Source organism: Artibeus jamaicensis, unplaced genomic scaffold, assembly GCF_021234435.1.
Source record: "Artibeus jamaicensis isolate MK-2021 breed Jamaican fruit bat unplaced genomic scaffold, CSHL_Jam_final scaffold_916, whole genome shotgun sequence".
In the NCBI taxonomy this organism is placed as follows: Eukaryota; Metazoa; Chordata; class Mammalia; order Chiroptera; family Phyllostomidae; genus Artibeus; species Artibeus jamaicensis.
In genome coordinates this window covers 29,327,343-29,352,425 of record NW_026522059.1, presented here as the reverse complement: position 1 = coordinate 29,352,425, position 25,083 = coordinate 29,327,343, and the positions used below count along the sequence as shown (strand labels likewise).

The 25,083-nt window shown below is 37.2% G+C and overlaps 1 protein-coding gene across 2 annotated transcripts in view; it reads left to right on the top strand.

The window, feature by feature from the left end:
* The window catches only part of MTDH (metadherin), a 59,248-nt gene extending 35,161 nt beyond the window's left edge, over positions 1-24,087 (top strand). For both annotated transcript variants that reach the window (XM_037131068.2, XM_037131069.2), the window contains 6 exons: positions 774-872; positions 8,462-8,586; positions 14,523-14,630; positions 17,102-17,242; positions 18,973-19,129; positions 19,790-24,087. In XM_037131068.2, coding sequence (XP_036986963.2) covers positions 774-872; positions 8,462-8,586; positions 14,523-14,630; positions 17,102-17,242; positions 18,973-19,129; positions 19,790-19,860 — 701 coding nt within the window. In that variant the 3' untranslated portion in view covers positions 19,861-24,087. The remainder of the gene's footprint in view (positions 1-773; positions 873-8,461; positions 8,587-14,522; positions 14,631-17,101; positions 17,243-18,972; positions 19,130-19,789) is intronic.
* The last annotated feature ends 996 nt before the right edge of the window (positions 24,088-25,083 follow it).

The window sequence follows — 25,083 nt, the reverse complement described above, 5'->3', positions numbered from 1 at the left end:
GACACTGACCCTCACACAGTTAAAAATGTGTGTGTAACTTTTGACTCCCCCAAAACTTGCCTACTAATTAGCCTACTTTTGACTGGAATCCTACTGATAATGTAAACAGTCCGTTAACACATTGTATGTTATATGTGTGATATAGTATATTCTTCAATAAAATAAGTTAAGAATATCATAAGGTCGAGAAAATATTTACAAAATATTTATTGGGAAAAAAATCACGAATAATTGGACCCACACCATTCAGACCCCTGTCTTTGGAGAATAACTGTATTCTCCTGTTTTGGTAAATGCACCTGAGTTTAACTTGGTCTCTAAACTTCCAGCATAACTCGCTTCTCTCTGGCTTCTCAATGCCCTCAACTCTCTGGAATAATCATCTATATCTTTCTTTAACTTTTTCTTAGGCAGAAATTTGTAGCAAACTCATTTTCTAGTTCTATCCCTCCAAGGGCACAGGCTACCTTGAAACATCCAGGATTTCTTTTGTGCTTTGTTATTTTCAATTAAGAAAAATAAAACAACTTTTTAACCTTTTAAAGCTATAGACAGCTAGTTTGAAGAATATGTTATAAAAGACAATCTAATAGATTTGTGCTATAAATGTATTTCTGATTAGTGAATTAGGTGATTCCCTTAATTCTATTTTTCCCTTATCTGAACTCTTACAATGTCTGAATTTTTCCTTTTAGGAGAAGTATAGAACTATTGTTATGAAACATCATTAGAAAATTCCATTTTTAATTTTATTGCATTCGTTTTCATTTAAGGGTCTGCTGCTGAGCCAGTTTCTCAGTCCGCCACTTCCGATTATCAGTGGGATGTTAGCCGTAATCAGCCCTGTATCGATGATGAATGGTCTGGGTTAAGTATGTCCTTTTAAATTATCAGCTTTTGTTTTTTTGTTTGCTTTTGGTTCCTTTTCAGAATTTTTTTTTCTAGCATCCTGAGTTCATGCTTTATATTTTAATTTTAACCCTACTTTCTCACCTTTTGGTCATAGTAATATAATTTAATACCAAGTGTACTACTTATAAACTGATTATGAATACCTGTAGAATTAAACTAACTTTACTCTTCATGATTGAGGTATTTAAAACATGAAATTTTCTTATAGTTTTTCTAGTTTTTAAAATTTTATTTTAAATAAATGTGTTTCTCTTTTTAGTTTTACTATAAGGGGTAAAGAGAATATACAGGAATGGCTTTGAATTTGTGGGGTGTGCAAGTTTTTCTATTGGTAGAAAACCATTTGTTCAGCCTGATTTCCAATGGAAGCATATGAAGATTAAAGCAATAGTTTTGTTGTTTTTTTTTAAAGAAGGGAAAAATACTCTGGTTTTTCACGCTCATAAAGCTTATACTATCTTTTTTTTTTAAACTGGATTTTTTTCCCCCTCTAATCTAAACCTGAGAATTATTATGGCACATTATTTTGTTATTTATTTAGCATTTACCTTTTGGGATTTTCCACCATTTTGGTTTTTATAAAAAGTCTTTTACATAATATGCTTTGTTTCTTCAAGTAGAGTTGAAACTCTCAGAAGATAGGAATGCTCACTCTGTTACCTCCTCAGTACCTGCGCGGCACTTTCACACAGCTGCTCAGTGGTGATAGTGATGAAAGCCAACACGTGGCTGTGTGCCAGGCACTGGTCTGCATCTTACAAATAAATATTGTTAATTTAATGCTCACCAATTCAGTGAGTTAGGTATTATTTTTTCCATATTTACCATATTAATAAACTGAGGCAAAGCAAAGTTATCTAACCTTCCCCAGGCCACACAGCTAGTTAAGTGGAGGAGCTGATACCAGGCTTTGGTAGTCTCGCTCCCGAGTCCGTGCTCTTAACCACCACTACACAGTACAGCCTGGGTGCTGACGGTAACCTGAGGGTAACCTCGAAGCACAGCACACGGGTTCGTCTGTGCACTGATAAGTCTCTGTGTGGATCGGTGCAAGCACAGTTCTTACAGGTTAAGGGAGATGGAATTGGAAAGGTAGATTAGGTAGGACCATATTGTAAAAAGCCTTGATTGACTGGCTAAAGCTAAGTTACTAGTTTAGAACGTGTATCTAGTTCTAGTCCTGACTTTAAAATGTAGTACCTCATATGGCTTGAACTTTGTCACTTATCTTGGAATCTAGATTAATTGAGCTGAAAAATGGAGCAAGTCATCTGTCTTATTGTACTTCCATAGATTATTGAAAGGTTTTAATGAGTCATTGAATAAAAATTATAAAATATCATACAAATCCAAGGTATTACAAAGATGTGAAAGCACTGTCTTTGGAAAACCTAGTCTATCTGTACTTCGGGAAGAATGGTTAGGGATGTGCCACATAGAATTGAGGAGTTATTATAAGAAAATAGCAGTGAGGTGTCTTGGGCAGCTGTGGATTGAGGCCAAGGAAAACTGGGCAAACAGATCTCTAGGCTTCCTAACTTGGGGAGAACAACTCCACTTTCATCTAAGAATTCTTGTAATATGAAAAACATGACTGGCTGCTAAAATAAAAGGCTGAAAAAAAAACTGTATCCTCATGACTCTGTACTGAAAGTAGTATCAGGAACACCATCTTTCTCAAGTTTGTTATGCTATATTGGCAGTCTTTTGAGTCCAAAATTTCTCTTTAACCTCATTTCCTCTGTGAATTTCATTTTTTGTGTGTCTTACCATCTTTAATGTGATTAATTTGGGTACTCAGCAAATTTACTTATTCCTTCTAAATTTGTAGAGGGCATGATTTAGTATTTGACATTACTAATCCCAAAACACACACACACACTATGTTTACATTTAACAGTGTAATATGATTAATATATTGACCTCCTGGTTTGAGGCATAGACATTAGTATCTGACAGAAAGGCATTGCTTCTCCCAGGCCCTTGAACATAAAGTTAACATGCTAAAGTGGAGCATATTGGTTTTTTAAGGACAGATATTAATCTATCAATTATTTTGACCATAAAAGAACATCATCATCATATAACCCCTTATAAAAAGTCAAATTTTAAATAGACTATGTTTTTGTTGGCACTGCACAGTGAAGGAGTTAAGAGCATGAGGTGTCAGGACCACCTGGGTTTAAATCTTACTTCTTTGCCTTTGCTCTTAGGCAAGTACATGATGGTTCTGTGCCTCAGTTTCATTATCTGTAAAATTAGTAGTTCTTTTCTCCACAGCCCTCAAGCCCTCACAGAGTTGTTGAGAGGATTAAATAATATAATACTTATAAAGCGCTAAGGACACTGCCCAGTGTTGTAACTTTCTAGTAAATGTTCAGTACGTGCCACACTGGAGAAAGTCTTTCTAACATAATTGTTTTGTTTTATTTAAGTTAATACTAAATTAATCTGACAAGAAAGAGCTGATAACCATTTTCTTACTGAGATAAAATAGAGGATGTGAAGGCAATCTGGCTGCGACATCTGTCACCCCATTGATCGCCAGGGTTGATTCGGCCGATCTGGCTTGGCTAGGCGGGTCTCCCTCGCTGATCTACGCGCGTCCCTCCCAAAGCTGCGCGCTCGATCGAAAAGGATGCCCTTCCCAACTAGAGGAGAGGACCGGTCTTCTTACTGAGATAAAATAGAGATTAGCTATGAGGTGCACAAATCTAAAACATTATTCCTTGAGCAAATTAAATGGAGAGACAAATTGCTTACCATTTTGAACACAGCTAATAGGGTTCTTTGAAAAGACATTGGCAAACTAATGGAGGAATTTTGAGAAATAAGTTATTTGTAAATGGAGAAACCTATGCTATGAATGAAACTATACTATACGGTTTTAAGGAAACTACGTCTAAGAAGTTTATTAGCACATTAGGCCTATGAATGTTAAAAATTGTGTGTTGAGAAGTCTCCTGGTGACAGTTTTTAGGTTTAAAAATCTGTTGTTTTAAAATAGTTTCATTTGATCCCAGTTAATATAAAAAAATTAATAAACATGAAAAATTAGCCCTGGCTGGTGTGGCTCAGTGGATTGAGCGCGGGCCTGCGAACCAGACAGTCGCGGTTCGATTCCCAGTCAGGGCATATGCCAGGGTTGCAGGCAGGTTCCCTGCAGGCCAGTTCTCAGCAGGGGACGCACGAAAGGCAGCCATACATTGATGTTTCTCTCCCTGTCTCCTTCCCTTCCCCTCTATAGATAAATAAATAAAATCTTAAAAAAAAAAAGAAAAATTACCAATAAAATTTTATATAACCAATTGAGATTATGCTTCTATTAAAGTTCTTATAGAAGTGAAACCATAGCACAGTTAATCCCCAAACTTCATGGCCATCTAAGCCTTTAAAAAAATAATTTCACAAAGTACTTCAGTAGGTTTTTATTCCCTCCCTCATATTTATTAACAGAATAGTTTGTATGTTAGTATATTGCTCATCCACTTGCCTAAACGTGTTTTCTTAGTAAAAGAAAATACAATTGTTTTTCTGGCAAGAGGACTTAGAGATCTGGCTTATGGACAGCAATTTTCCAAGTCTAAGTTTCTCATTTGTGAGGCTTAAGCAAAACCAACGATGGCTTTGGCATTCAGATCTAACAGTATTGTTAATGAATGTATAAGATGAACAATTGATTTTAGACATTTACTAGATTTCTTTATACTTGTGAAAATGATTTCTACATTAAGGCACACCAAATGTATCTTATTGAGAGATTTATTAGGATTATAAAAAATAAAATCTTAATTGTGTATGCCTGACAGCTTAGAAACTGGTTTTCTATGATAAAAACAATAGCTACCATTAACTGAACACTTACTGCATTGCTGTGAACTCCTTTACAGGCATTCTCATCTAACCCTCTCAGCAGTCCTGTGACATACATACATAGCCCATTACAGTTAAGAAGTTTAGGCCAAGATGGAGACGTAGGTGGAGGAACTACCTTGCCTCTGTGCACAACCAAATCTAAGAACAACTATTTTTAACAACAGTCACAACCAAGCCACATGGAAAATCGACAATACGGAGTCCAAAGACAACTAAATGCTCAGCTAAACCGGTAAGAGAAGCGAAACCAGCAGCGGAGCAGGTTAGCAAGAAAAAATTCCCGGGTGGTACACGGTGCGCAAGCAGCCAAAGGCACTGATCGTGGGCTAGCTACAGGAGCACACAGGGAAGAGGCGCGGCAGGCTGTCTGCGGTCGGTGGGCTGCGCACCTGCGTGCGGAGAAACCAGTGAGAAGGGAAGCCTGCGCGGGGCAGCAGGCTCGAACAATTCCTATCGGATAAACAAGCCCGGGGCGAGTGGTGTGACTGGACGGGCTGGGCTAGCGGAGAGGACCGCCATTGCTCCCTCTCTGACCACGCCCCCACACACAGCGTCACAAACCAGCGACCTGGGTCGCCCCATCCTGGTAAACAACTAAGGCTTCGCTCCGCTTACTTAACAGCACGAATAGACCAAAAATGGCTCTAGGACAACTCAGAGCCCCAGAACCGATAGATCTAAGTGATGAAGAAATAGCCAGTCTTTCAGATGCCCAGTTCAAAACACTGGTTATCAGGATCCTTACAGAACTGGTTGATTTTAGTCACAAATTAGAGAAACATATGGAAGCCAAACTAATTGAAATGAATGGTAATACAAAGGAAACCAATAGTAATGGAAAGAAAATTGGGACTCAAATCAAGGGAGTGGACCACAAGGAAGAAAAAAATGATCAAACAGAAAAGAATGAAGAAATAAGAATTCAGAAAAATGAGGAGAAGCTTAGGAACCTCCAGGACATCTTTAAGTGTTCCAACATCCGAATTATAGGGGTACCAGAAGGGGGAAAGGCACAGCCACCAGCGGAAAACTTATTTGAACAAATAATAAAGGAAAATTTCCCCAATCTGGCAAAGGAAATAGACTTCCAGGAAATCCAGGAAGCTCAGAGAGTCCCAAAGAAGTTGGACCCAAGAAGGAACACACCAAGGCACATCATCATTACATTAGCCAAGATTAAAATGAAGGAGAGAATCCTAGAAGCAGCAAGAGCTAAGGGGACAGTCACCTACAAAGGAGTTCCCATCAGACTGTCAGCTGATTTCTCAAAAGAGACCTTACAGGCAAGAAGGGGCTGGAAAGAGGTATTCCAAGTCATGAAACCAAAGACCTACAACCAAGATTGCTCTACCCAGCAAAGTTTTCATTTAGAATGGAAGGGCAGATAAAGTGCTTCTCAGATGAGGTCAAGTTCAAAGAGTTTATCATCACCAAGCCCTTATTATATGAAATGTTAAAGGGACTTATCTGAGAAAAAGAAGATCAAAAAGATGAACAGTGAAAGGACAGCAAACTCACAGTTATTAACAACCACACCTAAAACAAAAGCAAGCTAAGAGGACAGCTAGATCAGGAGCAGAACCATAGAAATGAAGATTTCATGGAGGGTTAGCAACAGGGGAGTGGGAGGAGGAGAAGGGGGGAGAAGGTACAGAAAATAAGTAGCATAGACAGTAGATAGAAAATAGATAGGGGGAGGGTAAGAATAGTAGGGGAAATATAGAATCTAAAGAATTTGAGACACGTGTTCATGAACTAAAGGGGGAAATGGTGGGGGAGGGGTGTGCAGGGTGGAGGGGAATGGAGGGGGGAATAGAGCAAATGTAATGGCATAATCAATAAAAATAAAAAATAAGTTTAACAAGAATCACATAGTTATTTAAGTGCTGGAGCAATATTTAAGCGCAGAACTATTTGACTGGAAGGTCCGTGTTCTTCACCTGTCCATTAATGCTTTGCAATCCTGGCTCAGGATACCTGCTTATATTAGTAAATTCAGAAATACAGGAAGGAACTTCTGTTTTGTAAACACATTTCCCACTTGTAACCATTTGTTCCATGTTTCTCCATCCCATCTCTACTGGTTTAGCCCACTTCTCCCTTTCCACAACCCCTATGACAGAATCTGTCACTCTGTCTGTTGTGACTTACCTGTCTCCATTCCTGAACGGACAGACTCTGAGCTCCATGAAGGTGGGGAGAGTTATGTCATACTGACCTTTGTATCTTTGGTACCTACCTAGCTCAAGTTCTTATACATAGTAAGTGCTTAATAAGATGAAATTTCTGTAATTCCACTGTAAAGATACATGTTATTAATATATTATTTTCTTGTATCTCTTCCTCTTACAAATTTGGGATCATACTATACAGACGGTTATGCCTGTGGTTTTCTTTTCTATGAAATTTTTTCCAGATCTTTATATATTATTTCAAAACAATTTTTAAAGCCTTCTTGGGGTTGTCATAATACCTCCCTTTTAAACAAAAACAATAGAGTTCACACGGAAAATAAGAACAGCATAGAAAACGAGTAATGCTGGCAGATTTGTTTTTCTAGGTAATAAAATGTATTACAGAGTCATATTATGTATGGCACTATCCCAGGAATAGATCAGTGGAATAGAATAGAAATTGCAGGAGCACACTGAAACATATATAAAAGAATTTAGTATTTGATTAAAGTAGCATTTGGCATTAGTGGGAAAAGATTAAATTTTTCAGTAAGGCAGTATTAGTGTCTAGACTTGTGAACTATTTAAAATGAAGCCTAACATTTGTCATCTTAACCCAGTGTAAATGCAACCTATGAGTCATCATTGCAGGCGAGTACAGGGAGTGTGTGGGATGTCCTGGAAGAGGGGAAGAAACACCTTTGAGAGCTGCTTATTTAATCAGTGTAAAGCCAGAGAAGGTTTTTCCCCTGTAGAATAAGCCAGTGATAGCCCCCGAAAGAAGGTAAAATTCAGTGCCTACTAGAGTGAAAGAAGGGAATTTAGAAGTCTAGAATAAAAACTTATTCTCGAGATGAGAGTGATAGGAGCCCTGAAAGTGACTCTGCTATTTTGGAATGAGGGTACAAGTATCGAAAGAGGCCGGGGAAAGAAGAGGTTAAGTATTCTGTCATGACAGTGAATTTGAAGAAGAACCTAATCTGGAAAAGCTCATAAGGAAGGGAGGAATACAGAGAAAAATTGACAGGTAGCGAGCATAATTTTGGTACTGCTATTAAAGATTAGTTCATTCTGTACCCTAGAAAAACCATCAGTTACAAAAATGTAGTAATCAGAGCAGAGAAACGACCAGGTTTTAGATAAAGTTAGACCAAAACAGAAGAGAGCGAATTCAGGTGAATGATAGCAAAGGAAGTAGAGAGAATGAAGTTAGATAGTTAATTCATTAGTTTTCTGGAGTTTCTTAGAAATTCCATGTAGTTAACCATATGATGTGTCCAGAAGTTGGGCAAAGGTTTTATTCTTGGTTTGGGGGAGTTTGGGGTTTTGGGGGGTTTTTTACTACCATGTTACTGGTTTTTTTCCTAGCTTATAAAATGTGCTTGGGAGAAAGAACCATAGTTAAAATTACAGCTCAGTTCACCGTAAGGAAGTTTAGTTTTTGCATTGTAGTTTTGGATAGAAATGATAGATACCTAATTCACACTGTTAAATTTTAGATGGTCTGTCTTCTGCTGACCCCGGCTCTGATTGGAATGCACCGGCAGAAGAGTGGGGGAACTGGGTAGACGAAGAAAGGGCTTCACTTCTAAAGTCCCAGGAGCCGATTCCTGATGGTCAAAAAGTGAGTAAGGGATTGGCGGGTATTTCCTGATGGTCAAAAAGTGAGTAAGGGATTGGCACGTATGTTTATTTCTTTACACCCAACTATATTGAAAATAATAGTGAATATAAATCTGTATTCTAAGTACATCCAGTGGTAGAATTGCTTGAGAGGCATTCTGATCGTATTTACTCAATCATCATTTGCCTGCATGCCTTCTCTAGATTACCTTTCCCCCCCTTGCCCCCGACAAATTATTGAGGACTCTATGTGGAAATTACTATTAGACATGGATAAGAAAACAAACAACAGTTCCCATCCTCTTATCAGAATTAGTATAATAGTCTACCAGCTCTTAATGTGTTTTAGAAAAGAGTACTTGGTTTCCAATGAAGGTTAAGGAAGGCTTCATAGCAATAGACAAGACTCAGAACATCATGAAAATGGCACCCAGGCAGGGAGATAGGTAACGTGTTTGGGGGCAAATAGTGCACATGTATGGTGATAGGATCGACTATTTACATGTCTATCTCCCCCTTCTAGGCTGCATTCCTTAAAGAAAGGGGCTGTGAAGTTTTTGGTTTTGTAGCTCTAGCAACATGCATTTAATAAATGAATAAAAAATGAAAGGAAATATATATACCTTACAACATTTTTATGCAATTCTGTAAGTAATCAGAACCTACTGACAGCTTTTAAAGTAGAAGTAATTATCACTAGAATAAGGAAAAATTAGGCTGGATGTTGTGAAGAGACCAGAAGACCAGTTTGAGAGGCTATTTGTACTTTTTAGGGTAAGCAGTAAAGAAACCATTACATGAATTGGGGTAGGAGATAAGGAACTAAGTCAGTACCTTTGAAAAATAAATGGAAGTAGTATTTACAAGAGATACAAAGGTACTGATCAAACTTTACTACTAGTTGGTTATAGGAATAAGGGTGAAAACTCAAAGAGGCTGTGGAGATAAAAAGGACCATCAATACTGAACAAACATTAATTGAGCATCTGGCATGGATCAGGTATTGCACTAGTGGAGAAACAAAGATAAATAAGACGCCATTACTACCTTCAAGGAGCCTACAGTCTAGTTAGGAAGGAGGGGGAGGAGGCAGGCACGTGAATTGATAAAAGTAACGTATGGTATTTGTTGGGTATTACGGAAGCATTTGGGAGTTTTAGTGAAGGCAGCCTAGAGATAAAAGTAGAATGTGATGAAAAGCATGGGCAGAAATGAGACTGGAGAGGGAGGCAGGGACTGGATTCTAGAAGTTCTTGAATGGCATGTTTTAAATCTTGGATTTTATCTTATAAATAATTGAAGAATTTTAAGCTAAGATGGTTTGTTTGGCTCCTATGACAATGCACATAGAAAAAAATGAGTGGAGGCAAATGTGAATAAAGGCAGGTAGAGGTGGTTTAGCAGTCTCAGACAGTAGTGGTAAGAATGGTGTATGAAGTAGAGGACACATTTGAAAATAATGTAAAGTACAATCAGCAGGGCATGTGATTAGAATTGAATGGAAAGTCATCAACTAGCTTCCAGGATTGTAACTTGGACAACTGGGAAGTTGGAAGCGATACTTCCAACAGAGAATATAGTGAAGCTAATTAACTGAGGGAAGATGGTTGGTTCAGCTTCAGGTATTAAATATGGGGTGCTTTGTAGTTACATCTGAGAGAAGTTGGTCATACCAGGTTAACACTTAGGGAAAATACCTGTATTTGGAAGTTATTAGTATATCGTGAATAAAACTTTGAGAGTGGGTTAATCTGGGGAAAATCAATAGAAGTTGAAAAGACAAGTGGAATTACCATAGAAATCTGGGATTTCCCTATTTTTAAGGAGAAATAAAAGCCCATGAAAGAGTCTGAGGGAAGAGAGTTGTGGATCACAGCGGCTTAACACATTTGCTCTCTGAGCATTTAAAGCAGTTTATTGGAACAGTTGCCATATTGCAGTAAGTTGAGTAAATGAAGGTTAAAAATAGTATTAACAAGTATAAGATTTTTTTCAGTAAGTTTGGATAGCAGTGGAGGAGAGGTAGTGGATAACAGCAAACTGGTATCAGGAAGGGTTTTGTTCGAAGGTCTTTTGTATTTTAATGACAGGAGAGATTTTAAAGCAGGGGTCAGCAAACTTTAATGAAGGGCCATGCAGTAGTATAGAAGTAGCCATAGGCAACACAGAAGTGAACTTTGTTTGTAAAACCTAGCATTAGGCCAGATTGGTAGTTTGCCTACTCCTGTTTCAACATATCTGTAGACAAAAAGGAAAATGATCTCAAATAAAGTAAAAGTTAAATATAAATGAAAGATTTGACTAGTAGAATAAGATCACAGCAGTCGGGTGGGGGACTACTTAAGATACCACTGGATTGTGGGTTAGCCTTTAATTGGAAGTAATACCTCTCATCTTCACAGACCAAAGAAAGAGAGGTCCTAATGGGATTCCTACTAAGGGTGTAAATAAATGTAGAAGAGGACAGTTACCAGGTAAAGTGGGGAAAGTCTGAGGGGGAAAATAATAATGAGTTTTAGGTTGGCCCCAGAAAAGCTTCCTAGAGTCTGCAGGAGCCGAGGGGAAGAGGGGTGAATGGGCAGAACACAGAGGGTAGTGAGATTACTCTCTATGTTGCTGTAATGATGGATGCATTTGTCCAAACCCATAGGATGCCCACACAGAGAGTGGACCCTATGGTAAACTACAGATTTTGAGTGAGAGTGGTAAGGGTGTCCAGTGTAGATTCATCAGTACCAGATGTGCCACTCTGAAGGGCATGTTGATGACGGTGGGGCAGGGTGGGGGTGTGTGTATCTGTGGGGGCAGGGGTAAATGGAAATCTCTACCTTCTGCTCAATTTTGCTATGAACTTAAAACTGCTCTTTAAAAAAAAGGTCTATTTTTTAAAGCTTTTATTGCAGTACCTTGGCACACAGAAATCATTCTGATACTTATTGAATGTTTAGTGAACGTACAACTAAAAATCTATTTCTCTAACTGGAATTTCCTAGTGCCTGGTCATCAGAATTTTAACAGAGGAACTACTGAATACAGTAAACTATCACATATCATAGCAGTTCTTTTTGCTGATTATAGTCAGAGATGTCTTTTACATTTCTAAGCAAAAATGCAACACCATCTAAATGGCCATTTAGTTGGGGAATGGATAAATGTGATCTGTTTGGCCCTGACTGATGTGGCTCAGTTGGTTGGGCATCATAATGCAAAGCAAAAAGGTCACCAGTTTGAGTCCCGGTCAGAGCACATGCCTAGGTTGCAGGTGCAGCCCTGGTCAGGGTGTGTACGAGTAGGCAACCGATAGAGGTTTCTCTCACACATCCATGTTTCTCTCTCTCTCTCTCTCTCCCTTCCCCTCTCTCTCTTTTTTTAAAAGTGATCTGTTTGTACAATGGCGTACTAGGTAGATTTTTTAAGTGAATTAAATAAAGCTATGTTAATATATCAGTATGACTAGAATCTCAATGAATGATGAAGAGCAAGTTACAGAGAGGTATAATACCATTTATGCAGATTTGGGGGGGAGCAGATAAAGTTATAGAAAAATTGAGTAGATAGATACAGAAGCAGTTCATGATAATGGTTACCCCCAGGGAGCTGGAGTGGGAATGGGATTGAGAAGGCATATGAAGGAATTTTTATGATTTTCAGAATATCTGAGTTAAAAGGTGGTATGGAATTGATTTCTGCCTTTTTCCCATGAACAAAAATAGTGTTTTGCCATAGAAGAACTACATTTCTTTTATGGTTGGATTATAGTTAGCAAAGTTGTGTGGCATTTTGTTTTGTTTTTCTGTCTGCTAATAGTTTTTGTAAACTATTTGGTGGTTTGTGAGACCTCCTAAATCATCCTAATGACTGTGGTTCTGAACAGAGAACTTGTAATTACCCACATCATCTCTTTCCATAAGGATAGTCTAGGAATCTTGGCTAGTCTTTGTTTATTCTGTGCAAAATAAACAAAAAGCACTTTTCCAAAAAAAATTCAACTGCATGTTATATGTAAAGAGATATCATCAATATTAATAATATAAATTTAACAGTCCTAATTCACTGGTTTTGTCATGCAGAATATTATTTTCAATGACATTCTCAGATCCAGTTTTTAATTCAGCCTTTTATTTGGAGATGATCAGCAAGTCACATTCACTTGTAAGAAATAATACAAAGAGATCCGTGTACCCTTTACCCAGTATCCCTCAGTGGTGACATCTTAAAAACTATGCTACAGTATCACACCAGGATATTGATTGGCATTGATGCAGTCAAGGTGCACAATGTTTCCATCACCACACAGGTCCCTCATGTTGCCATTTTTTATGGTCATCTTCTTTTCCTTCCCATCCCCACCTCCTTTTTTGTCCCCTAACAATCCAGTAAGTAACTTGTTCTCTGTCTCTATAACTTTGTCATTTCAAGAATGTTCTGGGAATAGAATTATATAGTATGTGACTTTTTGGTACTGTTTTTTCACTGAGCATAATTAGAGTCATCCAGATCATTATAGGTATCATTGGTCGGTTCTTTTTCACTTTTGAGTAGTAGTCCATGGTCTGGATATACCCCAGTTTACAGGCATACCTCATTTTATTGCACTTCGCTTTATTGTGCTCCACAGATGTTTCATTTCTTTATAAATTGAAGGCAAGACCCTTCACCAGCAAATAGATTGCAACTCACTTTTTTGCAGTGCTTGCTTAATATTGGTAGTCTGGAACTGAACCTGCAGTATCTCTGAGGTATGCCTATATTTAACCATTCTATTGAAGGACATTTCAGTTGTCCTTCAAGAGGAGAATGACAGTTTAGGACTGTTATGAACAGAGCTGTTGTACACATTTATTTGCAGATTTTTACGAGAACATAAGTTTTCATTTCTTTGAGATAAATATCTAGAGTACAGTCCCTGCATTGTGTGGTAGTTGTATATTTAATATTTTAAGAAACTGTTTTCCAGAGTGCTGGTATCACTTTATATGCCCACTGGGAATGCATGAGTGATCTAATTTCTGGGCATCCTTGCCAGCACTTGCTGTTGTCACTGTTGTTTATTGTAGCTATTATCTTAGGTATGTAGTGATAACTCATGACTTTAGTCTGCATTTCCCTAATGGCTAATAACATTGAACTTCTTTCCATGTGCCTCTTTGCCATCTGTCTCTCGTCTATCATGAAATGTCTGTTCATATCTTTTCCACATTTTCTAATTTTTTACTGTTGAATTTGGAGTGTTCTTTATATAATCTAGATACAAGTCTGATTAGTATATGGTTTGCAAATATTTTCTCCCACTCTGTAGCTTCTCATTCTCTTAACAGAGTCAAATTCAATTTTTTTAAGTTTTATTTTTATTGATTTTAGAGAGATACAGGAGGAAAAAAAGAGAGACATTAGTTTGTTGTTCCACTTATTTGTGCATTCACTGGCTGATTCTTGTATGTGCCCTGACCCAGGATTGAACCCACAACTTTGGTGCATCACAACAGTCCCCAACCTTTTTTGGCACCAGGGACTGGGCTCATGGAACACAATCCTTCCACAGAGGGACAGTGCTCTAAACAACTGAGCTACCTGGCAAGGGCCCAAATTTAATTTTAATGCAGGTGGTTCTGTATTCAAACTCTGAAATAAAACAGAATTACCTGCCCAATGAGTTTTTAAAATCCAAGATTTGCACTCTCTTTAACTGATCTTATAGAAAGTGGTGAAAGAGTAAGAAAAAGCAGTCAATCGCAGACAACAGGGGAATGAAGTTCCAAGTGCTTTATTTTTTTAAGTATGTAATTTCAGATCAGTTTTATTGCTTGTTACTAATTTTTATTTGGTATTTAGGAGATAAATACTAAACCTAATAGATAAAACTATTTCATAATACTTTTCTGAATAGTGAAATCTTAACCTATTGGTTCCCTTTAACACTTTTGCTTTTACCATTAGGTTTCAGATGATGATAAAGAAAAGGGAGAGGGTGCTCTTTCAACTGGGAAATCTAAAAAGAAAAAGAAGAAAAAGAAGAAGCAAGGTGATGATAACTCTCCTGCACAGGTAGATATCAAAACAGGATTCGTTGATTAAACACCTGCTGCTGACATGCACAGAGACGTGCAGACGCTAAGACTGTGTAGAGGTGAAAGACACAGTCTGAGACATCAAATGTATCTGAAAACTCACAGAATGTTTTAAAGATTTTGTATATCATACTATTAAAAAAAGCCTGTGTTGCTCTAAAAAATATCATATCACAGTTGTAAACCCAAAAGTAAATAAATAAAATTCTAAATTAGTCCAGATGCATTTTGATTTATATTGTGCTGAAATGGAAAAAGAGGAACAGTATTCTACATGTGCAGAAATTCCCTTTGAGTAACTGGAATGTTGACCCTCCCACTTAGTATCCTTTCCTGCTTTTTTGGCTTCTAACAGAAACCTTTTATTGCTCCTCCATTTTCCTTTTCTTTTTTCTTTCCTTTCCTTTTCCTTTTCCTTTTCCTTTCTTTTCTTTTCTTTGGTCTTTCCTATTCAGGGAACATTTTTCAGATTATAATATAGGTGAAAACAAACATTTTCGTTTTTACCTTTCTAGATTACTAGAAATATGCATGGGATTTACTTTGAAAGCGCTAGATCACCATTCTGTTACAATTTACTAAAATCTTACTTCTTATAACCCTGTTAGATAATTGTTTTCATTTCTCTAAATGTAGGAAATAGCCACAACTTCTAGAGGATAGCCTACATATAATTTTCGTATTTGTTGTACTTTGGAAAATATTGATGCATGACTTTTTAAAGAAATACGTGTTTAGAGGGGGTTTTTTGTTGTGGGAAGCACAACCCTTTATAAATGATGCCAGTTCATTGTCATGATTTGTTTTCTCCCTGTAGTGGGAGTTGATAGGCATCGAAGCTAATGCGACTGAGATCAACAGATATAAAAACTAGAACTGGGTAGAAGCTGTGCTTTTCCTGCTAGCTGATCTGATGATTAGAACTGTGACCGACAGGTACTGTGTGGTAGCCAGCGCTGCCTGAAATCCTTTTGGCCAGACTTTTTCTGTATTGCTCTGCCTTAATTATGGCCTTTTTGACTTGTGGATTAGATGGGTGCCTTTTAAAAGAACATTTGAGAGATAGACAGACGTATTTAATAAATTTCAATTTACTGGAAAAGGTCATTAAATTGTGAAAGTTCCTGTGGTATTTTGATATTCTTTTTAAAAATATTTGATCTGCCCTGGCTAGCATAGCTCAGTGGATTGAGCGCAGGCTGCGAATCAAAGGGTCACAGGTTCGATTCCCAGTCAGGGCACATGCCTGGGTTATGGGCCAGGTCCCCAGCGGGGGCCACACGACATAGCCCTTCTTCACATTTCAATTTCACTGTTGTTTAAATGACATATCCCTGAGGTTCTGTGTGAAGTAGGTAGCACAGAGTGGCCTGCCCATAAATGATCACTTTTTAAAATTTGTTCTTTTTCCAGTAAAGTTGTCTTTAATTTTTAGTATGTGGTTGGTAGGGGTTTTTTGCCACTAGAGTTCACCTTAGCGTAGAACCAACTGATGTCTTCTCATTAACTTGTGCAGATTGCAGATCTCACATACATACTTCCAAAGCTACTTGCTCAACTTAAATTCACAATAAATTTTGAGTAACTCTCTAAACCCATTATCATTCTGAAAAAGTTTTATAGAATATCATTGTTGGAAGGTAACTGTCAAGATCATCTTAGCCATTTGTTTATAAAAATGGCCATTTGTGTGTATGAGTTTTCTAAAGAACAATACAATTCACATTAATGATTCTATTTGTATGTTCTAGTTCATACTTAATTCACATACCTAAACATGTAATGTGCTTTAGAATTACTTCATTGAAGGTTTTCTTAAAGTCTAAAGGCCTATGAATGGAAATGTTAGAAATTGAATAAGACCTTAGAAATTATCTTGACAAATTTTATTTTATGGTGGAGGGAAGTAAGGTTCAGGGACACAAAATGGCTTGTCCTTGAGGTTTTACAAATAAACTGTGTCATGGCCAAAATGAAAATTCCTCTGTCCAAATTTCTGCTACATAAACTTAATTTGTCTAGAAATGCATTTGTATATAAATTTTTCATTCCTTAATGAAGTGAATTGCTGTTTCTAGAGTCTAAGTTCAAGTATCAACCAATTTACTATGTACTTTTTTAAAAGAAAAATATACTGGTTTAGTTTATTCTGTTTGAGTTGGTTTCATAAATTAGAGTGGTTCCCATTTGGGGATGTGAGTATTGTCTTTTAATTCACAATTAATTAAATCCCTACAGACGTATAATATGTTCCAAATGTGCCTTTCTATTATAAATTGTTAGATAATTGTTTTTATATGCGTTTTTAGGCTGTTTGAACAGTTTCTGAACTAAAAAGACTTTTTTTGTGGGAATACTTTCTGGACATTGTTAGTACAAAAATGAAATATATATTAATTAGTAAAAATGGGTAATTTATATCATGTAATAGATTACTTTTCTCTGTAGGACCCAGAAGAAATAGAAAAAGAGATTAAAGAAGAGCTTCCAGTGAATACCTCTAAAGTTCGTCCAAAACAGGAAAAAGCTTTTTCTTTGAAAACCATAAGCACTAGTGATCCAGCAGAAGCACTCATCAAAAATAGCCAGGTGATTTTTTTATATTTAATGAATAAAATTTTGATGACTTGAGAATTGCATTAATACTTTATTGAAGTATTATGCAAAACATGTAAAGTGCTCAAAATAATGGATTGCTCACAACAACCCTATGAGAAAGATAGGGCCCATTGAAGTGTCCGAAGGCACCATTTTACAAAAGGCCTAGGCCAGTGGTTTCTATTTAGGTGAATTAACATCATATTGAAATATATTAAATTCTACTGGAGTTGCATAGCCCATTTCTGTACTCATTCAAAAAATATTTATTGGGAACTATGTGCCACACACTTTTAGATTTTGGAGATATATCAGAGAACAAAGGAGACCGACCAAAAAAACCTCTGTCATTGTGGAGCTTACATACTTAATGAAACAACTTTAGATAAGAGCCTAAATTACTACTAAGAAAGAATTTGTAACAGTCTTGTATAAAGCAAAGTCTTAACCATCCTTCCTTATTTGTATTTGATGCTTTTATTTTCCTAAGAGTATTTATACATAAAAGGATGCAATCTCAATATATTCATAGGTTTAATAGGAATACAAAGGGTCACTTGACATTTTGATGTTTTACTTAAATTATTTTCAAAAGCCATCTTGTAAAGAATTTTTAGTCTTTTTGAGATTTAACATAGATAAGTGAGAGACAGAGGATGAAAGGAGATTAAAAATAAATAATAAAACTTTGGGGTATGAAGTAAATACATGGAACACTAAGAAAGCTGAACTGAATAATGCAAATGCTGCTCCAGATACCGGAAGCAGGAAGGAAGAGTCCCGGCAGTTACCTGGGCGCACTTGGCTTCCTGTTTCCTTTCCCATTGTGCTTTCTTGAAGCCACAGAGCCTGGAAGAACAAAGGGTAGGAGAAGCATTACTTACCTTTCTTTCTGTATTCGAAATAATGATCACAGGTAAAGCTAAAGGGTGAGATGATCTTCTTCCTGTCCACTGAAGCCTCAAGGTCCTCCCAATATTGAAGATTCTGTTATTACCTGATTCTGACAGTTCCTTAACAGATCTCAGTGAGGCAAATCAGTTTGCTTACCTCCTTTCTGCACCCAGGTTGAAGAGAGAAGCAAAACTCAAGAGTCTAGTTAGTCCCTAAGCATTATGATTTCACCACCAGACTGGAGAAAACTGAAGATTGGGACCTGAGTTTAAGTTGCTTTAATTTTAATTGGCTGTACAAGTAGCCGTAGTCAGCTTTTGTCTGAGGTTATCTTCTTCCTTGGGTAGGAAACTGAAGTTACTACTGCTTCTGTTTGAGATACCCATACCCTTTGAGAAGGAGAAAGGGGGCTATCACTTACTGACAGTTCTGAAATTAGCTATTTTCTTTTTGTCATTCACATGAAAAAGTTTTAAGAAGCTGATAGTTGGTGGAAAGTAGAACCACTGACTTGCTAACAAATATAAAATCACGTAATTTATTTTAAAAAGAAAAATATAAAAGTTAATGAAAATTACTTACTTCTATTTTAGATTCAGTAAACATCTTGTAAGTTTAAACCTTCGTTTTTATCTCAACCTGTATTCTTGGATATTGTAAGTAAAGATATACTTGGATCTGTCACTAGAGGGCAGGCACGAGTTGTGCTTCTGAAAACCATCTTAGTATTTACTTGCTGCTACACAGCCTCTAGATATTACTATAACATTTAATTTTATTTGAAATTTCTTACCAAAAAAATCTAAAATAATCATGTTCCAAAATAGCCTGTCAAGACTCTTCCACCTGCTGTTTCTACCGAGCCATCTGTTACTTTATCAAAAAGTGATTCTGACAAGAGCTCTTCCCAAGTGCCACCCATGCTGCAAGAGTCAGAGAAATCTAAGTCAAATACTAAGCAAAATAGTGTGCCTCCTTCTCAAAGTAAGTAGTCTCATTTTGGTTCTTATTGTGTGTTCTCTGTACTGTTTATAAGTGTCACTCTCTTAGAAGTCTAAGATAGTTAGACTTCTGATCTTAGAGCAGGCTTGTCCTTCCTTTGCAAAGGCTTGATTCCTTGGAACCCTGCAGACTCAATTGTGAGGGCCAAGGAGCTGAACTCACTCCAGGCGAGAATAGTGGTGGCCAAGGACATACACAGAGGAGGACACGGTAACTGTCCGCCTGGTCCGTCCCTTTTGGGGTACACAAGTTCTTGAAACTGCAGATTATTTTGTATCTCACCCCCCTCTTTTCTCCCTCAGTTACCTTTAGTGTTCATTTTACCCATTTTCACTTTTATTTTACTAGATTGAGCCATAATAAATGATCATTTTTCTAAGTCAAAACTGGTAAAAGATCGTCCATATGGTTAAAGCAAATAATTTGTTGACATTGAAAGAAAAAAGAGGAACGCAGACATAAAGTAACTTAAAACATGTAATTAGGACCTAAAGACTTAAAAATAAAATTTAAGGCATTTTTAGTGGATTTTAAAGCATGCTTTCATTGATACTACTTTTATTTTTGAGACATAACAGGATTTACTATCCTCCTAATGTTTTTCTCTCTCTTTTTTTTTCCTTCTCTTCTTTTTCCCTTCAGCCAAGTCTGAAACTAGCTGGGAATCTCCCAAACAAATAAAAAAGAAGAAAAAAGCCAGGCGGGAAACGTGAATTTTCTTTTCCTGAATGGGACATGTGTTTGCAAACACTGTCTTGAAGATTATGCTGTTTATGCAATAATTTGTGAACATGTACAGAGTTTTATATAAATTTAAACCAATTTTTAAAACAAAACTGTGAACACAACCACCATAAAAATGGAATCAAAGGAAAGTTAATTTATGAAAATTAAGAGGTCAGCAGAATATACTACAGTGCTGGAAGACACTTGGGGAAAGTCTTTTCAATTTAATGAGAACGATCTTAATTTAAGAATATTATCCTGGTTTTACAACAGTGCCCTGTTTACAACAGATTGTGCCCTATCTCATCTGCAACTGAGGAATAAAGGATTCTTATTAGAGAGGAGGTTGCCTGCAAACTAGGCAACTTCTTGGATTTTATGCACGGAACTTATACAATTTGAATCTGTTTCATGCTTAAATCAAAGTGCTTTGATCAGATGCATAATCTGCCATATCTTTACATATTTGTTGGTAGCAGTTTGTATTAAAGGAATCACAAGTGCAAATAAAAAGTCATTTATCATTTATTTAACTAAACTGTCATGGTTTAGTTTACAGTTTTTAAAAAGTTCTTAAAACATTGAAAATGCAGTTGGCACTTATGGCTTACGAAGTTATTTTTGATAGTCTTACATTACTTGAATTATTCAAAGTACAATATATTTTAAATTAAGAAAGGTAAACTATATGTATTTGTTTTATACTTTTAAGGATGAGACTCACAAATAATGCTCTTGTTTATGATTTGAAAACTTTCAGGCAAAATGCAGCTCATATTTTTTCTTTCCCTAGCAATTACTTTTTTCCAACGTCATCTCTTCTTCATTGCTAGTACTTTTTTGACTTTAAAAGTGAAATCTTTCACAAACTAGTTCTATAGACAGAACTTTGAATATATGATGGAGAATGAAAAACTAGAGTCAGACAGCTTTAATTGACATTGTCAAGACCTCCAGTTATCAGGAATACATTTTTTTACTGCCTTAACCTGTAGTGCGTAGAATATGCATCAATTTCTTGAAGGGGGTTCGTGTTTTTATAAAAATTTTCATGTAATTATTACAATCATGGTCAAATAAGGAACGTTTCCTGCTTGAAACTGTATTGATTTAAATGACGTGTGAGCTGTTTCACCACTTTTGGCACCGTGTAATTCTATTGTAATAAACTGGCAGGTGTCTTTGTGACTATAAATAGTGCATGCTCAGCCATGTACACTGTAAATAGCCTTTACCAAACGTGTTTGACAAGGACCATAATTAACATCATATAGTGAATTGTGATTTTTTTTTAAAAGGCCATGATTTATTTGATGTTGGCTTAATTGTTTTTATGTGGCGCCAAGAATGAAACTGTTTAGCTGTAACCAATGGTACTCATCTATCCATCCAATGTTGTCTTCGTTACACTTGACTGTGGTTTGATAGTATTGCATTGTCAGTCTAGGAAGGCTAAAGAAACATGGTTTTAGTTATGCTGAAGACTGGCCTTATTAATGTGCAGCTTTCCTAACAAGCGGTTACTAACTTGTATCAGGTGTTAACATCTGTTTCAGGAACATGGCAGTATGTTTACATGTCAGAAGTTTTGTTTAATTCTATGGTATTTCTAAGTTGATTTGTTTAAATAAATTCAGCAAATGGATAGCATTGTTTTTATTTGCTTCAGTGTTGGGGTAAATATGCTACAGTGCCAGGAGTGGATTTCTTCAAATGACTTTATTCTGTTAACCTTACATAGATGATTCCTAAGTAGATCCAAGGATTCCTGAGTTGCCAGCACTTTGTAAAAATCTGACACAGGAGAATTCGGTAGGGAGTCTAATTTTAGGATGTGCCAAAAGATCTGTGCCCAGAAACTTTAGTTGAACTCTCTCAACTCTACCTCACCATTTCTTCATCTTGGAATTTTCTTGGCTGTGTCAAGTGTGGGACTTTATTTCTCCAGTGTAGTATCTCCCAGTCAACCATTTTGCCAGGTGTTAGAGAGGCTGTCTTTTAAGGAGAGATGAAGTATCAGGATGGAGAAGTGCACTGCGAAGTTGGGGTGCACCCACCATGGAGATGCTTCTGTCCTTTCTCTCTGGCTCAAGAGCCAGGACATGGATATTATATTTTATGATATGACAGCTCCGAGTGATGAAATTAGTAAGTTCATTCTTTCATGTGTGAGGTGCAAACTCTTGCACAATTACAGTAGTATTGATTGATCTTTACCTGTCCCTAAGGTCTTTATGTGATATGAAAGTAGTTTCTCAAATCTAAACACAGGAACTATTCCCCATCATCAATTCAGAAGGTACTAGAATCAAGCAGTGATTCAGGGAGGAGGGAGAGAGAGAGAATTATTGTCCTCTGGGGGGCTGGATTAGATGCTCCCCAGACTATTAGCAGGGAGAGAATTGATCCCCTTTAGTCTTTATCAGGTCTGGAGGGGAACCTTGTTCGAATTAGCAAGTAAGGCTCCTAGAGAAACTACTTTAAAATCTTCCTAATCCCTCCTGTATTCTGGATCAGGGAGTAGTGTCAGGATTTCCCCCAGACAGGAATCCTACCTATCTATACTCTGAACTAAGTGAAACAGTAGTTGAGAGAGTCCAGAAAGTATTGAAATCAAAAGTCATTCATGTAATTTGCCATGTCTGCTTTGTGCATGCGTTTTGTTGGGGTGGGGAGAGGGCAGTGGGAATAATTCATTCAAATCTAATGTTATTAATGTTATTATTTCATAGGCTAATCTGGTTTGTATTTGAGTTAAAGATATTAAAGGGCAATATTTAACTACAGAGTTTAGTTTTTCTTAAAAACAGTCCTCTATTAATATAGTGTGAAATATTTTTCAAAATTTAGAAATTAGGTTTAAGATGTCTAAGAGATGTCTTAAGTCTTTCCTGTAAACTCGTTGCACAAACTGGAATTACTTTCCAAAAGACTTAGGGAATGCAAATATGTTATTTGTAAAATGCATTGAGATTGTAAATAAAACAAACCATTTTTGTTTTGTTTAAATTGCTCATTATAGTTCTCTTATGGGGAGGGTCTTCTCAGTCATTTTGCATCTTAAAGTAGTCTCAAGTCATTTACTTCTTGATATTCTCAATGTTTCTGTCTGAAACCAAAGGAGCACTTGCAGCCTTTACCAGTCAGACATTTGGAGTGGAGCACCTCCTAGAACGTCCGTCCATGATGCTGTGGGAAATGGCTTCGTCTCACATCATGGTAGCAGTGGGCATAACTGCCACCAGGTACATTATGTCAGCTGTGCCAGCCTTTAGATTACAACGTAAACAAGATTGTTTATCTCTCCCATGTAAAAGTCTGGGAAGGCAGTCCAGGAGCACGGTGACACTGCAGGGTTGTGTCTGCATTGCTTCTGTGCCGCTCCTCCTGGTGCTCAGCGTGTGGTTTTCAGGTCACAGCTGCACAGAGTTGCATCAGCCAGAAAGGTCCTGTTGGCATTTCTGTCTCCTTCCTCTAAGAACAAGTCTGACACATTGCTCACACCCCATGGGTTTATCAACCCAAACTTAATCACTGGCTCCCTAGCTACAAAGAGGGATGGGAAATAATCCTTGTTCTGGGCTGTCATGGGCCAAATTAACATTTCAGGATTCATTACCGAAGAAGCAGCCGAGAATCGGGGACGAGGCACAGCTAGTACACTAGGTGTTCTCCACCCAAACCATTGTTTTTAAGGTCAGGTTGTAGCTTATCCAGTTCAGCAGAAATGATGAAATCTTTTGGATGCTGCTCCAAATAGCAGCTAAAAATGTTCCAATTTATATGTAATAGATTCTGGAGGAAATGTCTGCCCCTCAATGAAAGCTTTAAATTACAGGAAAAGGCTGAAAGAAACTTAGTAGCCTGTCATACCTGTACTTCAAGTATAGATTACAGCAAGTTTCAGTAGAATTACTCTGGTGTAGAAAGAAAAGAAGTCATTGCTACATTCTTTCTAAATAATTTAACGGGAGAGTAATTTCTAACTAACATTAGTACAGGCGTATGAGGTGTATTAAAGGGTGTTTGCTGACCAATAATCATTGCTGAGGTTTATGAATAGGCTAATTGGAATTAAGGTCATCCCCATGATAATGGCATTTTTATTTGTATATGTGTGCTTTTTTAATTTATTGTATCAAAGCATTTAAAATGAATATATGTAACATGTACATAAATTATAAAACATAATAAAATGGACACCTGAACTACCATTCTGCTTAAGACATAGAACATTACCAGTGGGGATATTGGGGGTGAACTTGACTTTTGTTGTCTGGTAACGGGATCAAGGGGGAAAAGCCATGGGTGAAAATAGCTCTCAAATGCCCCAACTTATCATAGGTCCTTTTTGGTGCCAGAGCTGGCTAAGGGGCCCAGGTGGCCTCATCATGGAGAGATACCAGGGAAGCCTCCCTGGCGCTGGGAAACCAATATTTGGGGACAATGACTGCATATGAATGATGGCGCCAGAGTTGTATAATGGACGTGCCGTGGCAGGCTTTGCATGAGGAAGGAAGACAGTGTGGCTCCAGCAGGGAGCTTACCCGAGGCATTCAGATGAACAGCAGGTGCCCGGCTGAGGGGCAGGGTTCCTTGTGAAGTTTGCTGAGAGGCTGCACAGCTTCCTGGCAAACACCGCAGCAGGGTTTATGGCAAAACAGCAAGAGCTGTTAGTCACTTAGGGGAATTATGATTTCTTTCTCATCTAAACCATCTGTAAAAAGAGATAATAAAAGTTGCAACTGTTCCCATTTCGTAACAAAAGTGAAACCAGTAAAGTGACAGATGTAACAAAATCTGTCTTAGCACTGGAATGAGGAAAGGAGGCATTATGTTATTAGCAAATCCAGCAAATAAAATTGATCAAAAGAATAAAACACCCACCAAAAATGCAAGTGTCAGCCAGTGTCAGTCTGTTAATATACTTCATTTTGATCACTAAATTAAAGCAGAAAAGGTGTTTATGACTGTTAAAGAAGTTTTTTAAGAATCCATTCCAAATGTAGGTTTTTTAAGCTTCAAATAGGTGAAATACCAAAATATTGGTTAAATCTGGATTTAATCTTGATTCAATCAGGGCAAGGCAGGATTACCTGCTAGCCAGCATTGTCTTATATGTGGGTTGTAGGTTGGTAGAAGTTCCTGGGGCCTAGAGACCAAAGAAAGAAGCTGACAAGTCCATCACTAATTACATCAGGAGTTTATGA